The 24,667-nt window shown below is 41.2% G+C and overlaps 1 protein-coding gene across 3 annotated transcripts in view; it reads left to right on the forward strand.

Annotated features, from left to right (window-relative positions):
- Window positions 1-24,667, forward strand: part of LOC124556680 (R3H domain-containing protein 4-like) — a 113,217-nt gene that overhangs the window by 4,501 nt on the left and 84,049 nt on the right. For all 3 annotated transcript variants that reach the window (XM_047130646.1, XM_047130647.1, XM_047130648.1), the window contains exons 2-3: window positions 16,851-17,014; window positions 24,438-24,553. In XM_047130646.1, the coding sequence (XP_046986602.1) occupies window positions 16,851-17,014; window positions 24,438-24,553 (280 nt within the window). The remainder of the gene's footprint in view (window positions 1-16,850; window positions 17,015-24,437; window positions 24,554-24,667) is intronic.

Below are 24,667 nucleotides of genomic sequence, written 5' to 3' on the forward strand. Positions count from 1 at the left end.
GTGTGAGTTGCTTTTGCTCGCTCTACATGGAGGAACTTACTGTTGCCAGTGCTAAAACTATGGTAATCATTAGTTTGTAGGACTCCAAGATTAGCTCACATCTTGAACACACTTTTGTATATGTATACATAAGATACTTAAAGTCCACATAGTTTTTTATAAAGGGGCTTGCCGTGAGCCCTAGTAGATCTGCATGACAAGATTGAAGTAACCATTTTCCATTGTGTTAAAATTTCATTAATTGACTATTAGTTTCACCCCAAAAAACTATTCCATAAGCTGCGAGGGACTGCAGGTAACCAAAGTAAGCCATTCTAGCACCTTCTGAGGAGCATACTTTAGAAATGATTTTTCATGTGGTGTTTGAGTCATTTTTATTTCCTTCCATTCACTTTGACTTCTTTTTACTAAACTTCATTGTCATGTGAGTAACCTCTGTGACACACGCTACTTTTTCCGGACTTTAGCCTGCAAATTTTCTAGATCTAAGTGTTCTCATTGTACGTGCTTACAAAAGACCTCACAAAGAAATGATTGGAGTGTGCTATGCTGATACCAGGATTCTGCTAATCACTGAATATTTCTGTATAGGCTTCAGTTTTCTCATTTTGAGAGCTCTGAAAGATGATCTGCTTTAGTTGTAAAAATAATTCAACAGCCAAGTATTTTTCTAATTTAAGACAACTGGTTTCAATGGACATTTGCTGTATCTTAAGGCTTTGAAACTCTTTGTTGTGAAACAGGTTCATTTTACGCTCGACGTCATGCACAAGATGTCAAGTGGGTAAAACTCAGCACATTATGAAAGGTTTATCATTGCTGAAATATTTAATAACATAAAGCACCTTGTGCAAAAGGCCATGTCCATATATATGCTGCTCACAGATGCTTGTTAGATCATGCAAACATGGTACACAAAAGCACATCAAAAAATGATGCCTGAAATGTTGTCATTGCAGAGCATAAACAGATCGAAAGGCATCAATATTTTATTATCCAAAGGCCTCTGCAAAATAGCATGCGCTACCATCTTTTAGCTGTTTCTCCAACAACAACAACAACAACAACGCAATGAGGTTTTCATCACTGGTTGCAAAGAAATCCTACTCAACATATATACCAAACTCCTTTTCATACAGACTTAAACTGATAAAATTCTTGTAATGTTTATATTGGGCAGCAGATCCATCACTGAAGTATTGAATGTGCATGATTTCATCTATGGTTATCCTCAAATATTTAATCAGCCTCATTAGAATGCATGGTGAAGGCAGTCACTGGTTACACGAACACTTACATCCTGTAGTTCTTTACTAGCAAAGTAAAGTGCAAAGGGGTGTAATGTAGTATGGTTTTTCTCCCTGTGAAACTCTTGGACAGCATGTTGAATGACAAAAGAATAGTTCTCAGCAAAAGCCATCAAAATAATCACCGTCTGCAGTATTTTCTTTCAGGTAGATTAGATGTACTTTTTGTTCCAGTTGACCCATAGTAAGGAGATCCTCTGGGCTGTGGAACATGTCAAAAGACAAAAATACACAATAAATATTAACAAAAGAACAGATTTGCTAATGTACCTTCCACAGATCCCAAATGACATTGAAAATCATATTTACATTTAAGAGACTATAAACTTGTCACCAATATTTATTCTTTCTATAGATTTTTTAATTATTAGTCCTAATTTGATTAGAATTTTGTTAGGATGAGGTGGTTTGGGTTTGGTTTCTTATTGTTTAGTTATTTATTATCAAAATGTAAAATCTTATAGTGCTGGTATATTAACTGCACTTTCTAAAAATGTTCAATACACTTAGGTGCATAAGATAACTCGTAAGCTGTTGTAACAATGCATCATCAATTAAGAAACATTTTACAGAACTTATTTGCAATGATTATCACATCACTGCACCAAATTTGTGCAGAAGTCAGATTGTGCACAATATTCATATCGTGTGGTATTATTAACGTATGCGCATCAGTTGGTGCTGCTAAGATAGTTCATCAGTGGGGTAGGAGTTAGACACCAATAAATCCTTTACTCTGTTCTCAAACTGAACTTTACTACTAGTTAAACTTTCTATGGGTGCTGGCATGTTACTAAAAATGTGTATTGCTGAATAGTGGACATATTTCTGAACCAAAGTAAGTGACCTTAAAACTTCGCGAAAGTTATTCTTACTTTCAAAAGACTCTCACAGTTATAGCTTTCGGCCATTAAAGCCTTTGTCAACAACACACACGGGCGCACGCGCGCAACTTGCACACATGACCCAGCATCTCCGCTATATGGTGAGTAGCAACTTTCCTTCTCATGATATTGTTACAGTCCATCCAGGATTTTCCATTGTTTCATTAGTCGTACGCCCAGTATTGCTTGCATGAACTGAGCTGTTGGTCTGAAAAAAAGATGTATTTATAATGACAGTTTTCTTTAAGGAATAAAAACATATAGGGAAGCACTAGTTAGTATCCACAGTTCCTTAACAGCCCTTAGCAGGATGTTCTTAAGTTCGCACAACAAATAATTAATATTGCACATTTTTGGGCTCAGAAAACTTGCTTGGCTTGATGAGTTACCTCAGAAAATAATCCTGTATGACATTATGGTGTGAAAGTAAGATACTATGCCAACTTTTTTATTTTTATATCACGTATGTCTGACAGTATTTGCATAGGAAATAGAGATTCATTTAGGTGCTTCAGCAGTTTTGTGGTCTGTTCCTCCCAGGTGCTCACACATGGACTTTGGTTTGTTTTTAAGTGAAATGGTGGCTTTTCAGACCATGTGTTTTTGGAACCAGTTCCTCACTCTTCTACAGCTGCATGCTGCAACTCTAGTGTATCCCCCTCAGTATGAACCCACAGTGTGTGTTGTATAATTTATTCTGGATCATATTATTTGAAAACATCTACCAAATAAGCTTCCAGCTCAGGTTTCCCAGGACATTATTTATTGATTCCAAGCAGCTCACAGTTTTCTTGAATAATTTCCTGTAGTTATCATTCTTGATAGGTGTTGCAGCCAATGTCAGTTTGATAGTGTGATGTACTAGATGTACTCAAACTGAGGCTATACCAGCTACATGATCTGTAAAACACTACTTCAGCCTGGGTTCACAAAATTTTGAGAAGCTCAATTCATTGACATTTTGTTTACTATATGCTGTAAACATTTATTTCAAGTTACAAAGTAGGAGCTGTTTCTGCTTATGAACTTTGTCAGCATTCAACCTTACTGCCATGTAATAACTTTTCCCTGGCCACAGCCGAGAAAATTTATCACCTTCAAAGAACCTGAGGACTTTTGTGCCTGATCTTACATGTAAGCCTTTTCCCCCCTCTTAATTTTTGGGTACTACCAAGATGCAAGTCTCCATCTTTAGTTCCTCTACCTGCTTCACCATTCTCACAGAATCACTAAATTGTTTTTCTGTGTGTTCTGTACTCCAGCTGCTTGGAGCCAGGGTTAAAATTTGACTTGAATGATGCACTTAATTTTTAGTTCATTAATTAAAATGTCCATATCCTTAAATTTCTGGCAGTGCTTCACTATTTGTGTTTCCACAGCATCAGTGGAGCTCACACCAGCAGCTACTGCAACAGGCTTGGTGATGATACCTTGTACATCCTGAACTTTGTGCCTTATGTAACCCATTGAATCCCATTTGCCAATTCGTTGAAGACTTAAAGGCAAATCTCAGAGACACACTCGTGTGGTGTTCACTGTGTAACAAGCTTTAACTTATTCCATATAATCAGTAGACATTAATTCTTGCTCATCCAGAAGCTGTAGTTGCTTATGAGCAGATTCTTGTCTACATCTTGGACAAAGCTTGTGGCCAGGCTCGAAAACTGTATAAGTCAACAATTTCAACTTTTTATCATAAGAGACGCCAATGGATACAAACCCTTCTCAACTTTATATTTGTTTTTCCCAAATGGATTACAGCACATATTTTGCAGAAATTGAAATTCTGTCACCAGCAGGACGTTATAGTATGAACAAATTTGGGCACCTTCTGTAGAGTCAAGTTCAGCTACAAGTTTTAAAAGCTCTTTGTCCAACAGTGATAGTTCATTCACTGGCTCAAGCTGACCACAGTAAAATGGTGAAGGCTTACTACAGTGCCATCTCATTATAAAAAAAAAAAAGAAAGGGAGGGGGGGGGGGGGGGGGGAAGCATCAGACACTTCTTGGGTCGTCATTTGTGTGGGAAACAAATTAGTTCAGTCACAAACTTTTCGAAGAGCAACACTAGTGAGGAACTGACAGTTCAAAGAAAATATGTATTCCTTCAACAGTCGGGTAAAAATGTTTTGGCGATGTTTTATCATTGTTTTCAAGAATTTAATAATGGTGTAAAAAATGCAATAATTAATTTACAATTCCTTTTGGGGCAATTTCCTCCATAGCATGGGTCTAAAATTTAGCTGTGTACTGTAATTTCTGAAGATACTCAACAATTTTTTCTGTGTCTTAAGAGAAGTTGTATGAATTTTATTCAGGGATGAATTTTTAAAGTAAGCATGGATTTTCATTTATTTGTTGCTGCTTGCTTGCTCATAACTACACTAGTTTTTATTCAGATAAATGCAGTTTTCACTGGCTTTACTTTCTGTTTCACCGGTTTTACTTACTTTCTGTTCCACTGGTTTTACTTCCTGTTCACTGACTGTCACATTAGAACATGCACACTGTGTATGAAAAGTAATCACTTCGAGCATTTATTTTCAACCATAATCACACATGGGCCGAAAATTAAAATATATAGCTACTGAAGCTTACAGAATTCTCTTACAGGATATAGTGAAATAAAAAGGATTAAAGACTGAGATTAAGAGTGAGATATGGGCCCCAAAGCTACCCACAGTTTGGCTACCAAAACGTTTTAATGAAATTTGCAGGTGCATATATTTTGAGGAAGGACAGAGGCTGTTATACACAAAGAACAAGATGACAGAATGGCTGTGTGTCATATTACTAATTCCTGGCCAAATCCGTCCATAAAATTGTTACGGCTGGTTAAAGATTGGCTCTCCAAGTCACACAATGAATTTGAAGAATTTCAGCTGTCACCAGTTATATTTAAAAATCTGATCCTTAATATATTCTTATTTACCACAAAAAGTTTTTTTTAAGTATACAAAAGTGTAGGCTTATAAGTTAAGATTACCTGTCAAAGAAGTTATCCAAAGTTGGCACTATTGGCATACATAAAGGTGTTGCGAACTTGGGGCCCCTACCTATGAGAGTCTGTAGAAATTGAACCGATGGAGATATTGAGCCAAAACTTTGTGTGTCCATCCTTGGACATTGTGGAACTTGTTGATAAAATTTCATGCCATTTGGAAATGGTCGAGTGGAGTCTGCCGGTTCATTTGACAGAGACTGAATTATATGTAACGACACATTCCGTGTCTGCCCCTTGTGGGTCCGGGGGTTAGAATAGGCTCGAGGTATTCCTGCCTGTCGTAAGAGGCGACTAAAAGGAGTCCCTCCCCCTCAAGGGGGTAGTTAGCGCCTGCGTCGGGAGACAGACGATTCCACGACCTATATTTGCGGTCATTTTGGTTTTTCACTTCTTCTCGTTTCTTCCTTCCTTTGGTTGGTTGGTTCCTTTCTTTGTTCTTCTCCATCTCACTGTCTTCCTTACTCTTTCCCTTGCCTTCTTCTCCTTGCCTTCTTCTCCTTGCCTGCTCTGGTCTCTGCCTCGTCGTTTGAGACAGTCTGTCCTCTGAAGGAGATTCAGTCTTTCCTCGCTGAGCAGGGCGTGACGGCTGTCCATAGGGTCATGAAAAAGGTCAACAATGACCTTGTAGCAGTCTTCCTTCCTCCCTGTGCGCGCCTGAAGGCCGACCCACGTGTTCGCACGCGTAGCCGGTGACGGGGTAACGCGTAATTCCCCGCCCTGGGTAGACAAGTAAGGCACGCATGTACCCCCTGGTAAAGGCCAGGCCCAGGGAGGGGTGATTGCCTGAGCTGATACCTTCTGACCATGCCGATTGGTCCCTCCGTCTGTTTCTTGGGAGGTGTGACCTGAGGTGTAAACATTCACCTAAGGCGGGAGTGCCCTCTGAGAGGGTCCCCACAAGGAAGGAGCGCGCCATCGGAGACGCTGGCAATCATGGGGGATTCCTCTGCAATGGATTTCTCTTCTTCTTCTTCTTCTTCTTCTCTCTCGACTTCTGCCCACAAACGGAAACTTGACCAGCCACCAGTGACAAAAGTACTACCTCCTGCCCCACAGTTCCTCGTAGTTTCTCGATCTGAGGATGGAAAGGATTTTTCCTTTGTCAACCCTTTCGTTATCCAGAAGGGCGTAGATGCCATAGCCGGATCTGTTAAGTCTTGTACCAGGTTGCGTAATGGTACCTTGTTAATAGAAACTGAGAGCGCCTTTCAGGCACAAAAACTGCTTCGGGCCACACTCCTGTACACGTTCCTTGTGCGGGTGGAGGCTCACAGCACTTTGAATTCGTCTCGTGGTGTGGTATATACTAGATCACTCGACGGATTGACTGACGAGGAGATTCAGTCTTTCCTCGCTGAGCAGGGCATGACGGCTGTCCATAGGGTCATGAAAAAGGTCAACAATGACCTTGTAGCGACCCGGACACTTTTCTTGACCTTTGATAGTGTTCAACTGCCGTCGCGCATCAAAGCGGGCTACGAGGTTATTTCTGTTCGCCCCTATGTCCCGACACCTACGCGCTGCTACCAGTGTCAGCGTTTTAATCACACTCGCCAGTCTTGTTCCAATGCGGCTAAATGTGTCACTTGTGGCAGGGATACCCATGAGGGTGACTGTCCGCCTCTGTCTCCTCGTTGTGTGAACTGTCAGGGTGACCATGCAGCGTCCTCCCGCGACTGTCCCATCTACAAGAAAGAACGCTGTAGCCAAGAAATTTGGGTCAAAGAGAAAGTGTCCACCACGGCTGCTCGCAAGCTAGTTGCTAGTAGGAAGCCCACGCTGCTCCCAGTGGGGAAATACAGTACTGTTCTCGCCTCTCCTCGGACTACCAGGGAGGTGGCGACACAGACATGCGATCTGACCTTCAGCACCACGGTCGTCCGTTCGGCCAGTGCTAAGATCTGGCCAGTGCTAAGATCGCGCGGTCGACGTCTCCTCTTCCTCCCGTCACCCCTCAGACACAAGCACCTTCATCAGCTTCTGCCAAGACGAAGACCCAGAAGTCAGATGCACGGGCCTTCAAGAAGGAACCATCCCGTGCAGACTTCCTACGTACCTCAAACTCCCAGTCATCGACCAGTACTTCCACAAAACGACCTTCCAAGAAGGCTCATAGGAAGCACAGTTCTCCTTCTCCGCCACGGCGCATTTCTTCTCCTGCGCCACCCAGCGGTTGCCGCCCCAGGCCGTCATCTGTTTCACCTGGTTGCACCGCTGGTAGCCGAACATCTGGCCGTTCACCTGCAGAGGAAGCTCCCCCTCCCGGCCATCTTAACAAGATGGGCGATGAACCTATAGAACCAATGGACGATGACTGTCCGCCTACTGATACCGGCGGCAGTGCTCACTCGAAGCCAGGCCCTCAGCGGCCTTCGAGGTGACCCGTTCTTTCATCTTCCTTTTCTTCTCACGATGGCACTTATTCACTGGAATATTCGCAGCATTCGCTCCAACTGAGAGGGCTTGAAGTTGCTGCTCCGCTTGCACCGTCCGCTCGTCGTAGCCCTCCAGGAAACGAAGCTACGCCCATGCGATCAAATTGCTTTGGCACACTACACCTCTGTGCGTTCAGACCTACCCCCTGTGGTAGGTATTCCGGCTCATGGAGGGGTTATGTTGCTGGTCCGGGATGATATTTACTATGATCCCATCACATTGCACACCGGCCTGCAGGCAGTTGCCATACGAATTACTCTCCCCACTTTTACATTTTCCATTTGTACCGTTTACACTCCATCGTCGTCTGCCGTTACCAGAGCAGACATGATGCAAATTATTGCTCAGCTACCAGCACCATTTTTGTTAACTGGAGACTTCAATGCCCACCATCCCCTTTGGGGCTCTCCAGCATCCTGCCCGAGGGGCTCCCTGTTAGCAGACCTTTTCAACCAGCTCAATCTTGTCTGCCTCAATACTGGCGCCCTACTTTTCTTTCGGACACATCTCACACCTATTCCCATTTAGACCTCTCTATATTTACTACCCAACTTGCACGCCAGTTTGAGTGGTATGCACTTTCTGATACATATTCGAGCGACCACTTCCCGTGTGTTATCCATCTCCTGCATCATACCCCCTCTCCGTGCTCAACTAGTTAGAACATCTCCAAAGCAGACTGGGGGCTCTTCTCTTCCAGGGCGCTCTTTCAGGATCAAACCTTCACAAGCTGCGATAGTCAGGTTGCACACCTCACGGAAGTCATTCTCACTGCTGCTGAATATTCCATCCCTCACACTACTTCTTCTCCACGTCGCGTACCGGTCCCCTGGTGGACCGCAGCATGTAGGGACGCTTTACGTGCTCGTCGACGTGCTTTACGCACCTTTAAACGCCACCCTACAGTGGCGAATTGTATCAGTTATAAACGATTACGTGCGCAGTGTCGTCGTATTATTAAAGAAAGCAAAAAAGCCAGCTGGGCTGCTTTCACAAGCACCTTCAACAGTTGTACTCCTTCTTTTGTTGTCTGGGGTAGCCTGCTCCGGCTACCTGGCACTAAGGTCCACTCACCAGTTTCTGGCTTGACGGTCGCGAATGACATCCTTGTGGCCCCTGAGGATGTCTCCAATGCCTTTGGCCGCTTTTTCGCAGAGGTTTCGAGCTCCGCTCATTACCACCCTGCCTTCCTCCCCCGAAAACAGGCAGAGGAGGGTAGGCCACCTAACTTCCGCTCCTCGAATCGTGAAAGTTATAATGCCCCATTCACCATGCAGGAACTCGAAAACGCACTTGCCCGGTCCTGGTCCTCTGTTCCAGGGCCTTGATTCTATTCATATTCAGATGCTGAAGAACCTTTCTCCTGCGGGTAAAGGTTTCCTTCTTCATACTTATAATGGCATCTGGATTGAGGGACATGTTCCCGCCTGCTGGTGCGAGTCTATTGTTGTACCGATTCCTAAGCCGGGGTAGGACAAGCACTTGCCTTCCAGTTATCGACCCATCTCGCTTACCAGCTGTGTCTGTAAGGTGATGGAGCGAATGGATAACTTTCGTTTGGTTTGGCTGCTCGAATCTCGACGCCTACTTACCAATGTACAAAGTAGATTTCGTAGGCGCCGCTCTGCTGTTGACCATCTGGTTACCTTGTTGACCTCCATTATGAATAACTTCTTGCGGAAGCGCCCGACCGCGGCTGTGTTCTTTGATTTGGAGAAGGCTTATGACACCTGTTGGAAGGCGGGCATTCTCCGCACCATGCATACATGGGGCCATCGCGGTCGCCTCCCTCTTTTTATTCGTTCATTTTTAATAGATCGACAGTTCAGGGTACGTGTGGGTTCTGTCCTGTCAGACACCTTTCGCCAGGAGAATGGAGTGCCACAGGGCTCAGTTTTGAGTGTCGCTCTCTTCGCCATAGCGATCAATCCAATAATGGATTGCCTCCCAGCTGATGTATCAGGCTCCCTTTTCGTGGACGATTTTACCATCTATTGCAGCGCGCAGCGTACATGTTTCCTGGAGCGCTATCTTCAGCGTTCTCTTGACCGTCTTTACTCCTGGAGTGTCGCCAATGGCTTCCGTTTTTCTGCCGAGAAGACGGTCTGTATTAACTTCTGGCGCTACAAAGAGTTTCTCCCACCGTCCTTACGACTCGGTCCCGTTGCTCTCCCATTTGTGGGGACAACAAAATTTTTAGGTCTTACATTTGACAGGAAACTTAGCTGCTCTCCACATGTGTCATATTTGGCTGCCCGTTGTACCCGCTCTCTATATGTCCTCCGTGTTCTCAGTGGTATGTCGTGGGGAGCGGATCGAACCATCCTACTTCGCCTATATTGGTCGATCGTCCGCCCCAAGCTGGATTATGGGAGCTTTGTGTACTCCTCTGCACGGCCGTCCATCTTACGCTGCCTCAACTCCATACAACATCGGGGTTTACGTCTTGCGATTGGAGCGCTTTGTACTAGTCCCGTTGAGAGTCTTCATGCTGAAGCCGGTGAATTGCCACTCACCTACCGGCGCGATATACTGCTATGTCGGTATGCCTGTCGGCTACTGTCAATGCCCGACCACCCGTCTTATCGTTCCTTTTTTATGACTCTCTCGACCGTCAATACGGGTTGTATGTCTCTGCCCTGCTACCACCTGGAGTTCGCTTTCGTCGCCTCCTTCAACACCTTGATTTTTCACTTCCTGCAGCCTTTCGAGTGGGCGAGAGCCAAACGCCACCTTGGCTCCAGGCTCAGGTTCGCGTTCACCTTGACCTCAGCTCGCTCCCAAAGGAGGTTACCCCAGGTTCGGTATACCACTCCCGTTTTATCGAACTTCGCTCAAAGTTCATTAATGTGACCTTCATTTATACAGATGGCTCTAAGACCAATGACGGGGTCGGGTGTTCTTTTATTGTCGGGGCACAAAGTTTCAAATACCAGCTCCATGGCCATTGTTCGGTCTTCACAGCTGAGCTCTTTGCCCTCTACCAGGCTGTTCTTTACATCTGCCGCCACCGACATTCTGCTTATGTCATCTGCTCTGATTCCCTGAGCGCCATCCAGAGCCTCAGTGATCCGTATCCGGTTCACCCTTTCGTGCACCGGATCCAACGCTCTCTTCAGCAGCTGTTGGACGACGGTTCTCTGGTTAGCTTTATGTGGGTTCCTGGCCATGTCAGTATTCCTGGGAACGAAGCTGCAGATGCTGCGGCCAAGGCTGCGGTCCTCCAGCCTCGGACAGCTTCTTGTTGTGTCCCATCATCAGATAGTAGCAGGGTCATTTGTCGGTGCATTTTATCGCTGTGGCATGCCGATTGGGCTGCACTTACGGACAAGAAGCTTTGGGCCTTGAAACCTCTTCCCGCGGCTTGGACGTCGTCCTCACGCCCTTCTCGGCGGGAGGAGGTCGTTTTGGCCCGGTTACGAATTGGACACTGCTGGTTCAGCCATCGCCATCTGCTGACGGCTGCGCCGGCGCCGTTCTGCCCATGTGTGCAATTGCTGACGGTCCGCCACATTTTAACGTCCTGTCCGGATTTTAATACACTGCGTCTTAATCTTGGCCTGCCATGTACTCTAGATGCCATTTTAGTGGATGACCCAGGAGCAGCTGCTCGCGTTCTTCGTTTTATCAACTTGACAAACTTCTCTAAGGACATTTGATTATGCTGTTTTTTTAATCCTATGCCTGTCAATCTGTCTTTTATCGTGTTTTCCCTTTTAGTTGCTGTTTTAAACTTGTGCCTCGCGGTGCATTCCTAACGTAGTCTGGGCGCTAATGACCATTGAAGTTGTGTGCCCAAAAAAAAAAAAAAAAAAAAAAAAAAAAAAAAAAAAAAAAAAAAAAAAACACATTTCGTGTCTGAGTAGCTTCAGCTTAGGTCTGTGGAACATCAGAGACTCAATAAAACTATTCAGTAACTAGTGTATATTCACAGACTGTTCATCTAGGTTTCTCTTCTATACTAATCTGCAAAAAATAACGTTTGTGCAGAAACAAAATTTCAGCATTTGTGTACTGCTGTAAAAACATAGATTTGGTGAGAGTAATGAGTTCTCTCTAAACATAACAACATTTCTTTAAAAAATGAACCTGTTTTAGATTGATGCAGGTACACTTGTTAGTTGATGGAGGGCTGGAGTAGGAATCCTTCTGCCATAGATAAATGAGCCTGCTAACAATGGACTGTGAGTCACTGTTATGTATCACTTAAGCCGTCGGCACACGGACCGTGCTGTCGAACGTTAACGTTGAGCGTGCGAAGTTCAGCGTGCTGCTGAACGCTCAGGAACGATGCTACTTGTGCATACGGTACGTGGGCCCCAACGTGGTGTACGCGATCGCAACGGACTCCAGCGGCAGTTGTTTCTAGTAGTTCGTAAATCACACTATTTACTCAACGGGCGTGCGTAAAATTCCCACTTTAGCTCTATTAAAACGCACATTTTCTCCATCGTCCACGAAAAGGAAAGTACCATGTCCAATCAATAAGGACACAGGCTTATAACAGTTCCATTACAAACAGCGGGGTACAAGTTGGAATACTTCTCTGCATACGATAAACATTATTTCATCATTCCCACATTTTAGTAAAACTCCAGGGTCAGGCTTACTTGATCACTGTTCCTACCCAGTAGCAGAATCCTTGCAACATGTGAATTACGAAGCGTAAAAGAAAAAGGAACAAAATAACTTTATACAAGTAGCGCAAGCTGTCCTGTAGATTAAGCCAATCGAACAAAGTCACCCCTCAAAAAAAGGTGAACTTATATTTACATAACATCAAATATTATAGCGTATAATTATATTAAACTAATAATAAAGTATCAGAACCTAATAATGCGAATGTTAGGAAAAAAAATTTTTGTAGTGTTAAGACGCGAACCACCGCCCCAACAAAAAGAGCTTCTTGGGCAGAGACGCTAACCATTACGCTAAACCCCTAATACCTGTGGTGCACTTAATCATATTGTATTACAGCTTGCTAAAACCGTTAATCGTAGATAATTATGTTACTAATTGAAATTGAATTATAACATATTGTACCAAGAACAATGCGTTTTTGGTGGATCTTCAGTGTGTCGCTGCCTTCAGATAGCCTACTCTTATAATACGCAGGTTACAATAATTCTTTTGCCATGAATACGATGTTCCTCACAATTTTATTGGAACGAATCACACAACTAACAACGGGTTTTTCAGTGATTCTCAATTTGCTGGTGCTCAGAAACGGCATATATACATATAGGTTTGAAATGAACGCCAATATGGCGCCTCACAACTCTGTACTGATGGGAGACAGCGTGCGTGTGACGTAGTGGCGCTGTGCCATCTCATTGGTCAACGCTCAGACGCACGCTCAGTATATCTGACATGCCAGATATTGCTCTGCACGTTCGGAAAGACTCCCGAACGTGCTATTCCACGCTATGACGTCAGAAACTCGGCACGCTCAACGCTCAACGTTCAGATGCACGGTCCGTGTGCCGACGGCTTTAGTCTCGACTGCAGAGGCAGATAGGAGGCTCCATATTGGCAGTTACTGAAGTACACTCAGAGTTGAACATACTTAATCCTAAATATATAGATGACAAAAACTGGATGCAAATTTTAATGGCACAAACATCATATTAATTCTACACTACATAAAAAGTCCGCATAAAAACTGGATAGTAAATACTTTGTGTTGTGCACATGCACACCCCAAACCTCTTGAAGAAAACAATTATGTATCTATAAATCCTTAAAACTGCATTGCAATAACTATTGATAATACAATAAAAAATACTGACTTTGGTATCAGTCATGAATTTCATGTCAGGAATTTAAAAAAAAGTCCATGTTGCACATACTCTTGCTTCGGCTCTAATACAACAAATTACTGGAATGAAGTACTATTGATAACTACAATTGGACAAAAGAATGTAAGTACCCACATAATATGAAGTAGTCACATTTGGCGCCTTAAAGAGCTCAAATTTGAAGATGCAGTCACCGCTGGGGTAATGTCTGTGCCATTGAATGCAAGCAATTCTTAAGTGTCTTTCCTTCCACTGTGGCCATAAGACTCGCTGGAAACAAAGACAATGAGCACACATACCATTGCAGACCCTCCACCATTCCTCGCAATTCGAAGAAGATTGACTCTGTTGTACACATCCCTCAATACTCCTTGTCTGTTAACACATCCTGCTGTAAGTGTCTGCGTAAAAGCAGGATCATTGAGAAACTGCATTTTTTTCCCATTGCTTGGTGGGCCAGATACTGTGCTTCTTGCTAAAGCCTCTTGTTCTCATTCATTTAGGTCACAAGAGCCTTGGCAGTAGCAGCTTTACAATGTTTGTAGCTGCACAATTTTTAGTTGATGTCATAGGGTCACATTTAGTTTAGCAATCATTATAGAAACAAAACTGATCTCGCTGAAGGTAGCAGTTGTTACTTCCAGCTGTGTTTATCAGTAAATTTTGTTTTTGTTTTAGGATTGTGGTGAGCAGATTTCCTGTGAATCCTGTACACTGGCATGACATGAAGTACTCATGTGTTGCCACAGATTTGATTGATTTTATTTATTTTTCTCAAGTTCCAAGATATTGTGTGAGCCAAAACAACTCAGTCATGGATGGAGTCCCTACATACTACACAGAATGATGACATAAAATTACGAAAATTGAAGATTTGTAACAGTATGTAAAGATGAATAACATATCAAAATGGCTCACATGCCACATCATTATTACGGTACGGGACAAAACCAACATCCGGTATTGGTAGGTTCAGCTGACCATTGGGAAGTGTAATCTAGGTGCAGATAATTTTCTTCTTGAGTGTTTATTAAGTGAATGCTGCAGTTCCTTCTGATTATGTACATTATTAACCACAAATCTCATGTGGGGATACATGTACAGGGAGGGCAGTCAGAATTCCAAGGTGCTTGAACAGCTGACCATCCTTTCCTGAGCTAATGACCATTCATAATGCAGATTTGCCACAAAATATTACACTGTTGGAAATGATAGAGTGAAAGTAAGTAAAGTGTATAAGTTTCCACATTTCAGTCACAGTGACAGTACAGATTTTTTTTTTTTCCTACAGGTGCAAGCAGTGAGCTTGTAGACAAGATCCTGAATGTGATTCATACATGTGATGCACCTCAGTAGGATGTCTGTAGGGTCTAAGACAGGACTGGTAAATTGAATCAGCACGTGCTTACTTTGTGCTTTTCACTTGAAATATTCAGTACATAAACCAAACTTATTAACCTTTTATGTGAAAATCAAATGTTGCATGATGATTGACTAGTCAAAAATCATCCCATCTGCTAATTTTTGGATAGGTGTATTTACTAATTGAAGTGTTCACCAGACCTTCATGAGATCCTGATAGTCTTCACAAACTTGGTGAATCGTGCACGATGACCCCATTTCTAATGACGAATCATTACTTTGTTTCATTCCCTCATGGCAGTCTCTCCATAGATGGCATAGAGGTTTAGGGGCATCCACCACTTCTCTAGTTTTTTCCACCATTTGTCACTCAACCTTTTTTCCCCACACAAGAACAATGAAATTTCTTAGAAAACCTACATTATTCAATGAATGTGTGGTAGCAGCAATTGAAAATTGTTCCAAACCAAAACTGGAACCCAGATATCCTGTTTATCATAAGCAATCATTGTAACCATTAGGCTATCTGACTTCACCAAATGTGTGACAGACAGCAAAGTTGAATTTGGAAACAAAATGGAACAGTTTCTTCTTGAAAACTTTCTATTTTGTAGAAAGTATTTCTATTTTTGTAATTTGTAAAAGGCATAGATAGAAATTACTCACATGTATATTAAAAAAGAGACTTGCAAATGCTCAGCGTGTGGCTGTATGTATAAATAAATACGTACTGCAAATGAATGACTTGGTCTGTGTCTTTACAATTAATCATATAAATGATGGATGGAGCTAATGAAACTAACTACAGTTCTAGTTCTGACTCACTTTCACTGTTAAGTTAGTTTTATGTTCCATTGATCATCTGCATGATAAATGATCATGATGTGGAATCAGTCATTTTACATTCAAATAACAAAATTAATTTGTAAATATGGTTACATGCTGATCATTTGAAAGGTTGTTTTTTTATAAAAAAAAACTATGCGAATGTGGGTTAGTAATTCCTACCCACCACCTTTCACACGTTGGTGGTGGTGGTGGTGGTGGTGGTGGTGGTCGTAGTCGTAGTCTTCACCCTAAAGACTGGTTTGATGCATCTCTCCATGCCACTGTATCCTGTGCAAGCCTTTTCATCTCTGAGTAACTACTGCAACCTACCTTCTTCTGAATCTGCTCAGTGTATTCATCTCTTGGTCTCCCTCTACAACGACAATGTCGGGCCTAAGATTAAGCTCTGTTCTCCCCAGTCAAAAGAAATGTCCGCTGATTACATTGGTTGAATTACTAAGTCCAATTTACTGCATACTTTTGGTTAGATAAGACATTATCCGTTGATTGGCTATACCATCAATTCCGTAAAACATCGATTTATCTAGGAGAATATTGTGACGCATATTCAAATGCTTTAGACAGATCGCAGAAAATATCAACTGGTGCTATTTTGTTATTTAATGTTTCTAAAATGTGGTGTGTTAATGTGCAAATGGTATTCTTGGTGGAGCAACTCTTCCGAAATCCGAACTGAGAGTTACTGAGGATATTGGTGTTGCTTGGGTGGGTTGCTGTTCTAGAATACATCACATTTTTAAAACTTTCACTGATGTTTCCTCCTTTGACTCATGAACACTACCATAAGAGGTTCTACCATTGAGAATAAAATGGTGTAAACATCAGTAATGATGAAAGTGTGAATGCTTAAGGTTACTGATCCCAGTAAACAGTAAAAATGGGTTTGAGACCCAGTGTGGCACAAATTTTCAGTTGTCACAACATATTAATCACATTGTTGGTCTCTCATGTCTGAATGATTTACACGTATATTGTTTCATGTAATTAGATTTTCATTGATCACATTCCCTCTTCATTTTATTGCAGTGCATTTAATTAATACCTTAGATTATTGTATGTTGAAAATTTGCAAATTGGGGTGAACCTATGTTGAAGAACACTTTAACACTGATCAGTACATCTTGTCAGGAAGACGTTATTGCTTATGAAAACTTCACTTCTGTAACAATTGTACAAGTGGTTAATTATGTGACATGGTTAACTTTTGCAGGATTGCACAAAGTGACGATGAGCTGTCAATTGCAAGTGTTAGCACTGATGTCAGTGCAAACATACCTCAACCAGTACCACAACAAAGGAACTACCCAAAACCGATGTCTTTCCATAACACACGGAGAAGAATGGGCAAGAAGCAATCTAGGCGACATGACAATGGTAATGATATATTTTTTGCAACTTTTGAAATTCAACATTTTTCCATTTAGACTTTTTAATTGCACATTTGCAAAATAATTTGAAAGATTTCGAATTTACTACAAGGCATTGTTTAGGCATGATTTAAATTTAGGTGCTGTACTAGTTAATATCAGCATAGTGTTGTAAGCAGAGGTACTAGGGCTTGTTTGAAAGGGTTTTTGTATGTTAATTGCTGGCAACTAGCTAATGTGGGATATTGTTGCTCGAACAGTCCATGGGTATACTGCCGGTTCATAGTGTCCAACTCAGTACGTAATAACTTAAAAGTGGATGGGTCATTGTGTTCACAAATCTCGAATAAACTATTTATTATATTAAAACATAGACCAATTAGGAATATGTAGTTCAGGAAACACTCACTACTTTCAAATCCGGAAGAAACTATTGAGTTTGGCTCATCTGTTTATTTCCTGCAAATGTAATTCTATGTGTAGTGGAAGTTTTTTTTTTTTTTTGTATGTTCCATTCATAGATTTCCAGTGTTGCCGAAGTCAGAGGCACATAGTGCATTTCAATTGCTGTTACAAATTCTTGTCTTTTTCTCATTTTGTGTGACGGAGCATAGTGAATAACAGCATATTGTGAAAGAAAACAAAATATAGTTGTGTGCAGCGTGTGTTATGGACCATTGTCTCTGCAGATACGAAATCACACCTTTAACTGTTCACTTTGTCACATAATCTCTGTTACTTAGAGATTTCCATATTAGTGTTTGTCCCACTTCTCAGCAGCACTGAAAGGAGGACTTCCAAACATTTTTAGAAGATGGTTTATCTCCACAATAGTAAAATTGAAATAAAAGTGGAAGAGATTTATCACTACAAGACTGTCAGAGTGAAATGAAAGAAAAGCTTGAAAACAGCTGCATTTGCAAATTTTGAGCATAAGTACTGATTGAGGTCCTTCGTAGGAAGACGTTGAAGCATATTGTTTGTTCTTGATATGACTGTGGTAGCAGTACAGTAATGTGATATCAAACACCTTATTTAGTCATACACCAATCTCTTGATAACTTGTATCAACATGTCTTAAATACGTTTTCTGAAGGTACTCCTAATGCATTAGAACCCAAAATCCTTCCCTTCTTTTTTCAGCTTTTCTGTGCTTTTGTCCTTTCAAAATCTGATGCTAATCTAGATTTCTTTCCTTCTTGCATATCAAATCTACTCTTATTTCTCCACATCAGATCACCAATTCGAGTTACAGTTTTGTCAGCCAGTCAATGCCTTGCAGTGAGTACCTACCTATCTCTTTCATATAAAGAGAATCTACTGAAGTTAGTTTATGATGTGTTTACGTGTAATGAAGATAGCTAAATTGGTTCTCCTCGGGGTTATTAGGATGTGAACATAAATATTTTCAATGATGAAAAGAAACATATGGAGATCAATACAAAACTTGTTATTGATAAAGATATTGTTCTGAAGATAATGTTAGGCTACAAAGAGTTTACGTCATGCTGATTAGAAACAACAGAAGAGGAGTACATCAGTATGTATGAGAACTCAATATAAGCTCACCAGAAAAAAAAAAAAAAATTGTCATGCCAGGACACATCACACTAATACTTCATGATAATGACATCAATTTGGTGAGGAAGTGTCCTAAAGTTTCATCAAGTATGCTATATCCATCTGAAGCCACTCATTGATGGTTAGATTCCTTAGAGCTACCAAATTGCAGGGACTTCTGATTGCTGTGTTTCACACATTATTGTAAATAGTCCAGGGCATTTTCTGTGGGATTGACACGGGTGATTTAGTGGCTAACCAAGATGCGATAGGGTGCTTGAGGTTCATCAAACAGGGAAGTTATACGTGCATTTCTGTGAACATAGGAAGGCAGGAGTGTTCACAGCATACTTATTCTGGTACCGTGTGCCACAGAATTTGAATCCGCACCAGACGTCATGGATGTCGAAGACCCCTAGAGGTCTCTGCGCCATCTCGCCGTACGCTGTGGCGGCGCACGCCTCCTGGCCCGCTTTTAGTGTGAGGGCGCCACAGTGGAACACGTGGTTTCAGTGGCCAATAATGGCGCCCCTAATAGAGTACTTAAGTGCCAGCCTCTCGCTCAGCCAGTCAGTCTAATCCCACGTAAGTCTGTGGACACATCGCCTCGCGTTAGACAGCTTACTTACTTGTTATGCGTGCGAGTGGCCGTGTTTGGTTTCCTGTGACTCTGTTGTTAGATCTTGTTGTTCGTTCGTTCTGTTCTTCGCTGGTCATGTCCGTCCTCTCCTGTTGTGTTGTTGTTCGTGGGCCTATCCACGGGTCCCGCCGTGCTTTCCGTCATTTCAACCCTGCGACTGTCCCAGTCACAGTTACAACACTTATCATAAAGATGCAGAAGAAAGGGCAGTCTTTGATCACTGAGCATGTTGAAATAAACATCTTGGTTCATGTCCACTGTAACTTCAGTGAGGGAGCCCAAGTCATGGTCGGAAAAACACCCCAAGCACCACAGAACCACTTCTGCCTGAACTACACCCTTCACACACTGAAGGTCAAACACCTAATTGAAAAATGCAAAATCATGACTCATCGGACCACACTACATACATACTTGTGATCACAAGTGACCCTCATTGATTTAGAGCCTAAATACTGTCACTAAAATGACAAGCATGTACAAATTCCATCGACAAATTGCACCAACGTTGATAAACAGCTGACATCTCATGTCCATTGTGCTGGGTAGTTCTTGAAAAGATCCAGCCTCACACAAGCCGAATATACAGCTTCACAGAATTTCAGCTAATTTCAACATCTTCTCATGGCCTCAGTACATACAAACCAAATACAGTGTATGAAACTATAGACCACTCTATTTTCCTGTTTAATAAACACTCATTTTTCTTCTTCCACTAATGTATTCGAAAAAGTAGTAAACTTCTGAAATGAATTCTACGTCTTTGATTTGCTTGATGTCATCATCGGTTTCACTCTTGCTGGCTACACCCAACCTTCTTAATTATCTGCAGTATGTATCCCAACATTTGTCATCCCTGGAATTTTGCCTGTGCTGTCTCCCTCATTGCCACATTAATTATATCAAGATGCCTTTAACACATGCACCCCTCATTTTCCTTCTTTTGCTAGGAGTTTTCCATTGGTGTACTTCCTTACCTATTCTGTCTCTAATACATCTTCATTTCATTTTTAATTGGGAAGTTGTCTTACATCCTTCTGTAACAACACTAGTGAAATGTCTGTTTCTTCTTGGCTGGTTTTTCGTTTTCCATATTTTAGTTCCATATAATGATCTGTTCTGTATGTACAGCAACAGAAACTGCTTCCTCATTTCATAGGTAGTGTTTGAAGCCAATATGTTTGTTTTGTTGAACACCTTCATTGTTTTTATCAATCCATTGCATATTCCTTGCTTTATGTGCATTATGTTATCTTGCTTTTTGCATAGTGTTATTCTTTCATTTCTAGGTGATTCCATTGTTACGTGTATAACATTTGTGCAATAAAAGGTGAAGTATTAACATGAAGATAAAACCCTAAAACTACCCATTTTTTATGGTTAGACCTTAATATGAACAACACACAGCCATTGTTTAGTGAAGAGTGCTACAGATGTAAGATAACGCACATGTATTTGAAATTCTTATAATATCTGAGAGATTCTTCAATACTAAGAGAAACTTGATAGGAGTCTGGCAACAGGAATGGAAAGAAACAAGACACAAAGGCAAGAAGTACACAGTAATTCAGCTATCAGTCACCTGTTCCATGAAATTTCGTACAAATTCGTTGGAAAGGCATCTCACCTCACCTAATGGCCATGTCAAAATCTAAGCAAGGATGTTTCCATAAACATCTTCATAGACTGCATGTTGTAGACACGCCTTTCTGCTCTTGTGGAGAAGAGGATGACACAGATCACCTTTTTTTTTGGGTGCCCCACGACGCAGAAGCACTACAGTCCTTGTACAAGAAGTTGTGAAACTGTCATCCATTGTCAGCCTGTGTTAACAACAAAGGATCATAGACTTTTCTGTGTGATGTGTAGATTTACTGTTGCTGCAGTTATCCACATCTGAGACTAACCTATCACTAACAGTGGACTGCACGAAAGTGTTGTTACAACATTTGATTTTTCACTGATTACACAATATTGATCTACAACATGTGTGTGCATGCAAACACACATACATGCGAACATTAATTTTCTATTTATACGTGTATATTTTATGCAAGTATGAGCTGGCTGTATGGTGGAAGCTAAAGACCAATAAATTCAATTAAAAAAATAATGTAAAATTCCTATAAAAGCAGAATCTCCATGAGGGACATGATAAATATGGGTGTCCTCTAGTGACCTGACGAAAAGCCAGGTAGGTTGTGTGTGTGTGTGTGTGCGAGAGAGAGAGAGAGAGAGAGAGAGAGAGAGAGAGAGAGAGAGAGAGAGAGAGAGAGAGAGAGAGACAGACAAATACAAATGCTGCACTCATTGGCAGAGCAGTGAGTACACAAGAACGTCCCAGGACCCTTGCCTGTGGAACACAATCTTGTATTTGCCTCTCCAGAGCAGAGTTCAGATCTGAATAATATGAAAATAATGAGTGTAGTAAGTGTTGATTGTGCAAGGAGGAAAAAAAGAAGTCATTAATTTAAGTTCCCATTATATTCACCTTGTGGCCATTCAGACAGATAATCAAATGAAGTAGAAAATTAAATGAAAGTTAACGTGTCTGACAATCTCATTGGGGGTGGGGGGTAAGTGCGGGGAAAGGGAGGGCTGTCAAGAGTGGACCACCGCCTCTCAATGTACGTATGTGTAGACTAAGCTGACATGGCTCACTCAGTGGATATTATGTATACACTAAGCAGCCACACCATTATGACAATTGACCTGTTATCGATATAAACTCGTCCAGGCGATAGCAATGTCATCAACCTAACAAGGCTTCATTGCTTCCATGCCATGATGCGTCGCCACTTCATAGTGTTCTGGTTGATCAGTGTATGTTTTGTGGTTGTGGACATACTGATCTTGCGTTATACTTTCTAAGTTTGAAAGGTGATTGTAAAGGCAGTAATAGAGCTTAGTGATCAGTAAAAGATTATTTTACAAATATTTGGCTTTGTTGATTAAAACAAAAATGTTTCTGACATTTCTGAATTCTTTTTGCCTTTCATCTCATTGCCAAGTAGCGCTCCTCAGTATTTTAGCAAAACTTTGTTACTGAACTTCACACAGACATAAATACTACTGTATGAGTAATGAGATACTGAAAAGTCGTGCATGGTAACCACACACACAATATGGTATATAATAGAGTTGAAATTCTCTCTTAATTTTTTAGTGTCCCTTCCTGGAGTTAACAAACCAACAAATCCCACTCAGGGCTGGCTACAGAGATTTTACGGCCCTGTGTGGAATTTTAAAGGGCTGGCACACCCCCTCTTCGGCTCTCCTTCCATGTCCCGTCCCAGGCTGACGCCACCTTGCATTGACATCATATTTTTGCAAATCACACTTGTATATCTTTTTGATGTGAATGTGTCAGCTTTTTGACACAAATACTTCCAGCTTTTAGATGTGAACACATCCAGCTTTTCAACTTGAATACATATTTAAGACCAGAACCAGAATGAGGTACCAGTCAGTGAAACATACAGTGCAATTTGTATTATTACTTCAAAATTAATTATGGAACCAATATTCAATTATGTCACCAATATTCAATTATGTCACTCACTGACTATACAACTAAAATCTGCTAACTTTTTCTCATTCGGTGAACAGAAGGGAGAGTGCGGTGTGAGACCTGCAGTAACCACCACATCAGAGTTCTACATTGTTGATGGTATCGTTGTTACTTCTGTTGTACCAAGTGGAAGGTTATAGGACAATGAATGACTTATGTATAAACATTTAATTTTTTGTAATGCCTATTTAGTGTGTTCATAGTATATAAAGGAAAAATGGCTATGGTCAAATATTGAGCTGGTGTGCTTCCCGACATGCCATGACCATGATTTATGGCTCAAAACAAGCAGTTACGCAAGAACTTTCGTTTATTGTAGCAAGAAGTAACAGTTATATGCTAAATGAAGTTTCTGGAATGTGAACAGTGTGAAATAGGGGGAAACTGGGTAACAGTTTGTAGAATGCATTTTAGTTTTGTCAGCTCTAAAATAAGATTTAACAGGTTTTTTCCATAATATATTTAATATTAATATCTATTGATTATGACTTCAACACCGAGGAAAAAAAGGGATGGGGAAAAACTTAAAAGAAGTTACAGACAAAGCAGCAAATTTACTTCAGAGTATTGTGAGAAGAAGAAGAGCAATGTAAATGGTATTAATGGCAGATACAAAGGATAGGGTGTGGTGGGGGGAATGATGGCACCCATCTTTCCATGTGTTAATGCTTATTAATCACAATGTTTGGATTCAAAAGACAATGGCATGTGACAGGAAGTGTATATTTTACTTATTTTTCCTGTATTTCAAAATCTTTTTCTTAGCGATACTCCTATGGTATTTAAGGAATTGTTAGGCCATCATATGCTGAAATTTTTCTTATTTCTTTATTATAAAGTGTATCACTTCTTTAGGGGCTTTCAAGTTGATGCAGGTACATTTCAAGCATTGTGTAGGTGCACAGTAGAAATAGACTTGCCAATAGTGCCAGTAGCAACGTTTGCTATTTTGAAAGAAGTGACTAAGGTGAGCAACTCCGTCGCTTCCTTTGTCAACTATTCCACAATAATATAGTGTTTCCAGTTAGACACTAGATTTTATGATTATTTGAATTTCCAACTTATTCTCACACTACTTCATTCATTTATACAAACTTTCATTGTCTTGTTTTTTCGTCCTTTTGGAACTGTGTTAAAAGTTAAGGTTTTTCTGCCCAAAAAAACCTACTGTCCTGTGTGGTGGCAGGACAAACCCCCTCTCCCCTTCAGCTAGCCTTGCTCACACCCTTACACATGCATGGCTATGTTGTCCTGGTACTGCAGCCAGACTGGGCTCAGATGTGCTACAATGGTAGGACGTGTAGCCAACTGGGACAATTGAGATAGGCTTGTGTATTGCATTAGTCTGTCAGCTTAAAGGAAGGACATTGAGAGCTTATAAATTATTTAAATTTCACCTGTGTCCGCTGAAAGCTCAATGCCTCAGCTGTATGATGAGTGGTTACCTTTACTACTTCCATAATTTTCCCTTCATTTCATGTTTTATTTATTTTTTGGTATAAATGAGGTAAGTGTTTCTTCGTCGTGTTTGGTGACAGTTGTTAATGTACAGCACAGAAGATATTTTTATTTACATTTTGTTTTGTGTGCTTAGTGTTACGTATACCTGTGTTGTAAACTATATGCAGTATTATTAAATCTTTGCTTTTACACTTCTAGCTATGCTGCTTGAGACATTAGTAGAGGAATCTGAAATCCAGGAAATCACGCTTCAAGATTTAATGCAGAATCCAAGTCCTGGTTTCTCAAGGCTCTTTGAAGATGACAATATGGAGGTCAGTACCTTAAATGATTATCAGAATAGTTTACATACATGGTATAGTTCTCAGTAATGCAGATATATTAAAGATTGAGAACATATTTAGAATTGAAGCTAACACAGTTTAAGT

This window comes from Schistocerca americana, chromosome X, assembly GCF_021461395.2.
Source record: "Schistocerca americana isolate TAMUIC-IGC-003095 chromosome X, iqSchAmer2.1, whole genome shotgun sequence".
Lineage (NCBI taxonomy): Eukaryota > Metazoa > Arthropoda > Insecta > Orthoptera > Acrididae > Schistocerca > Schistocerca americana.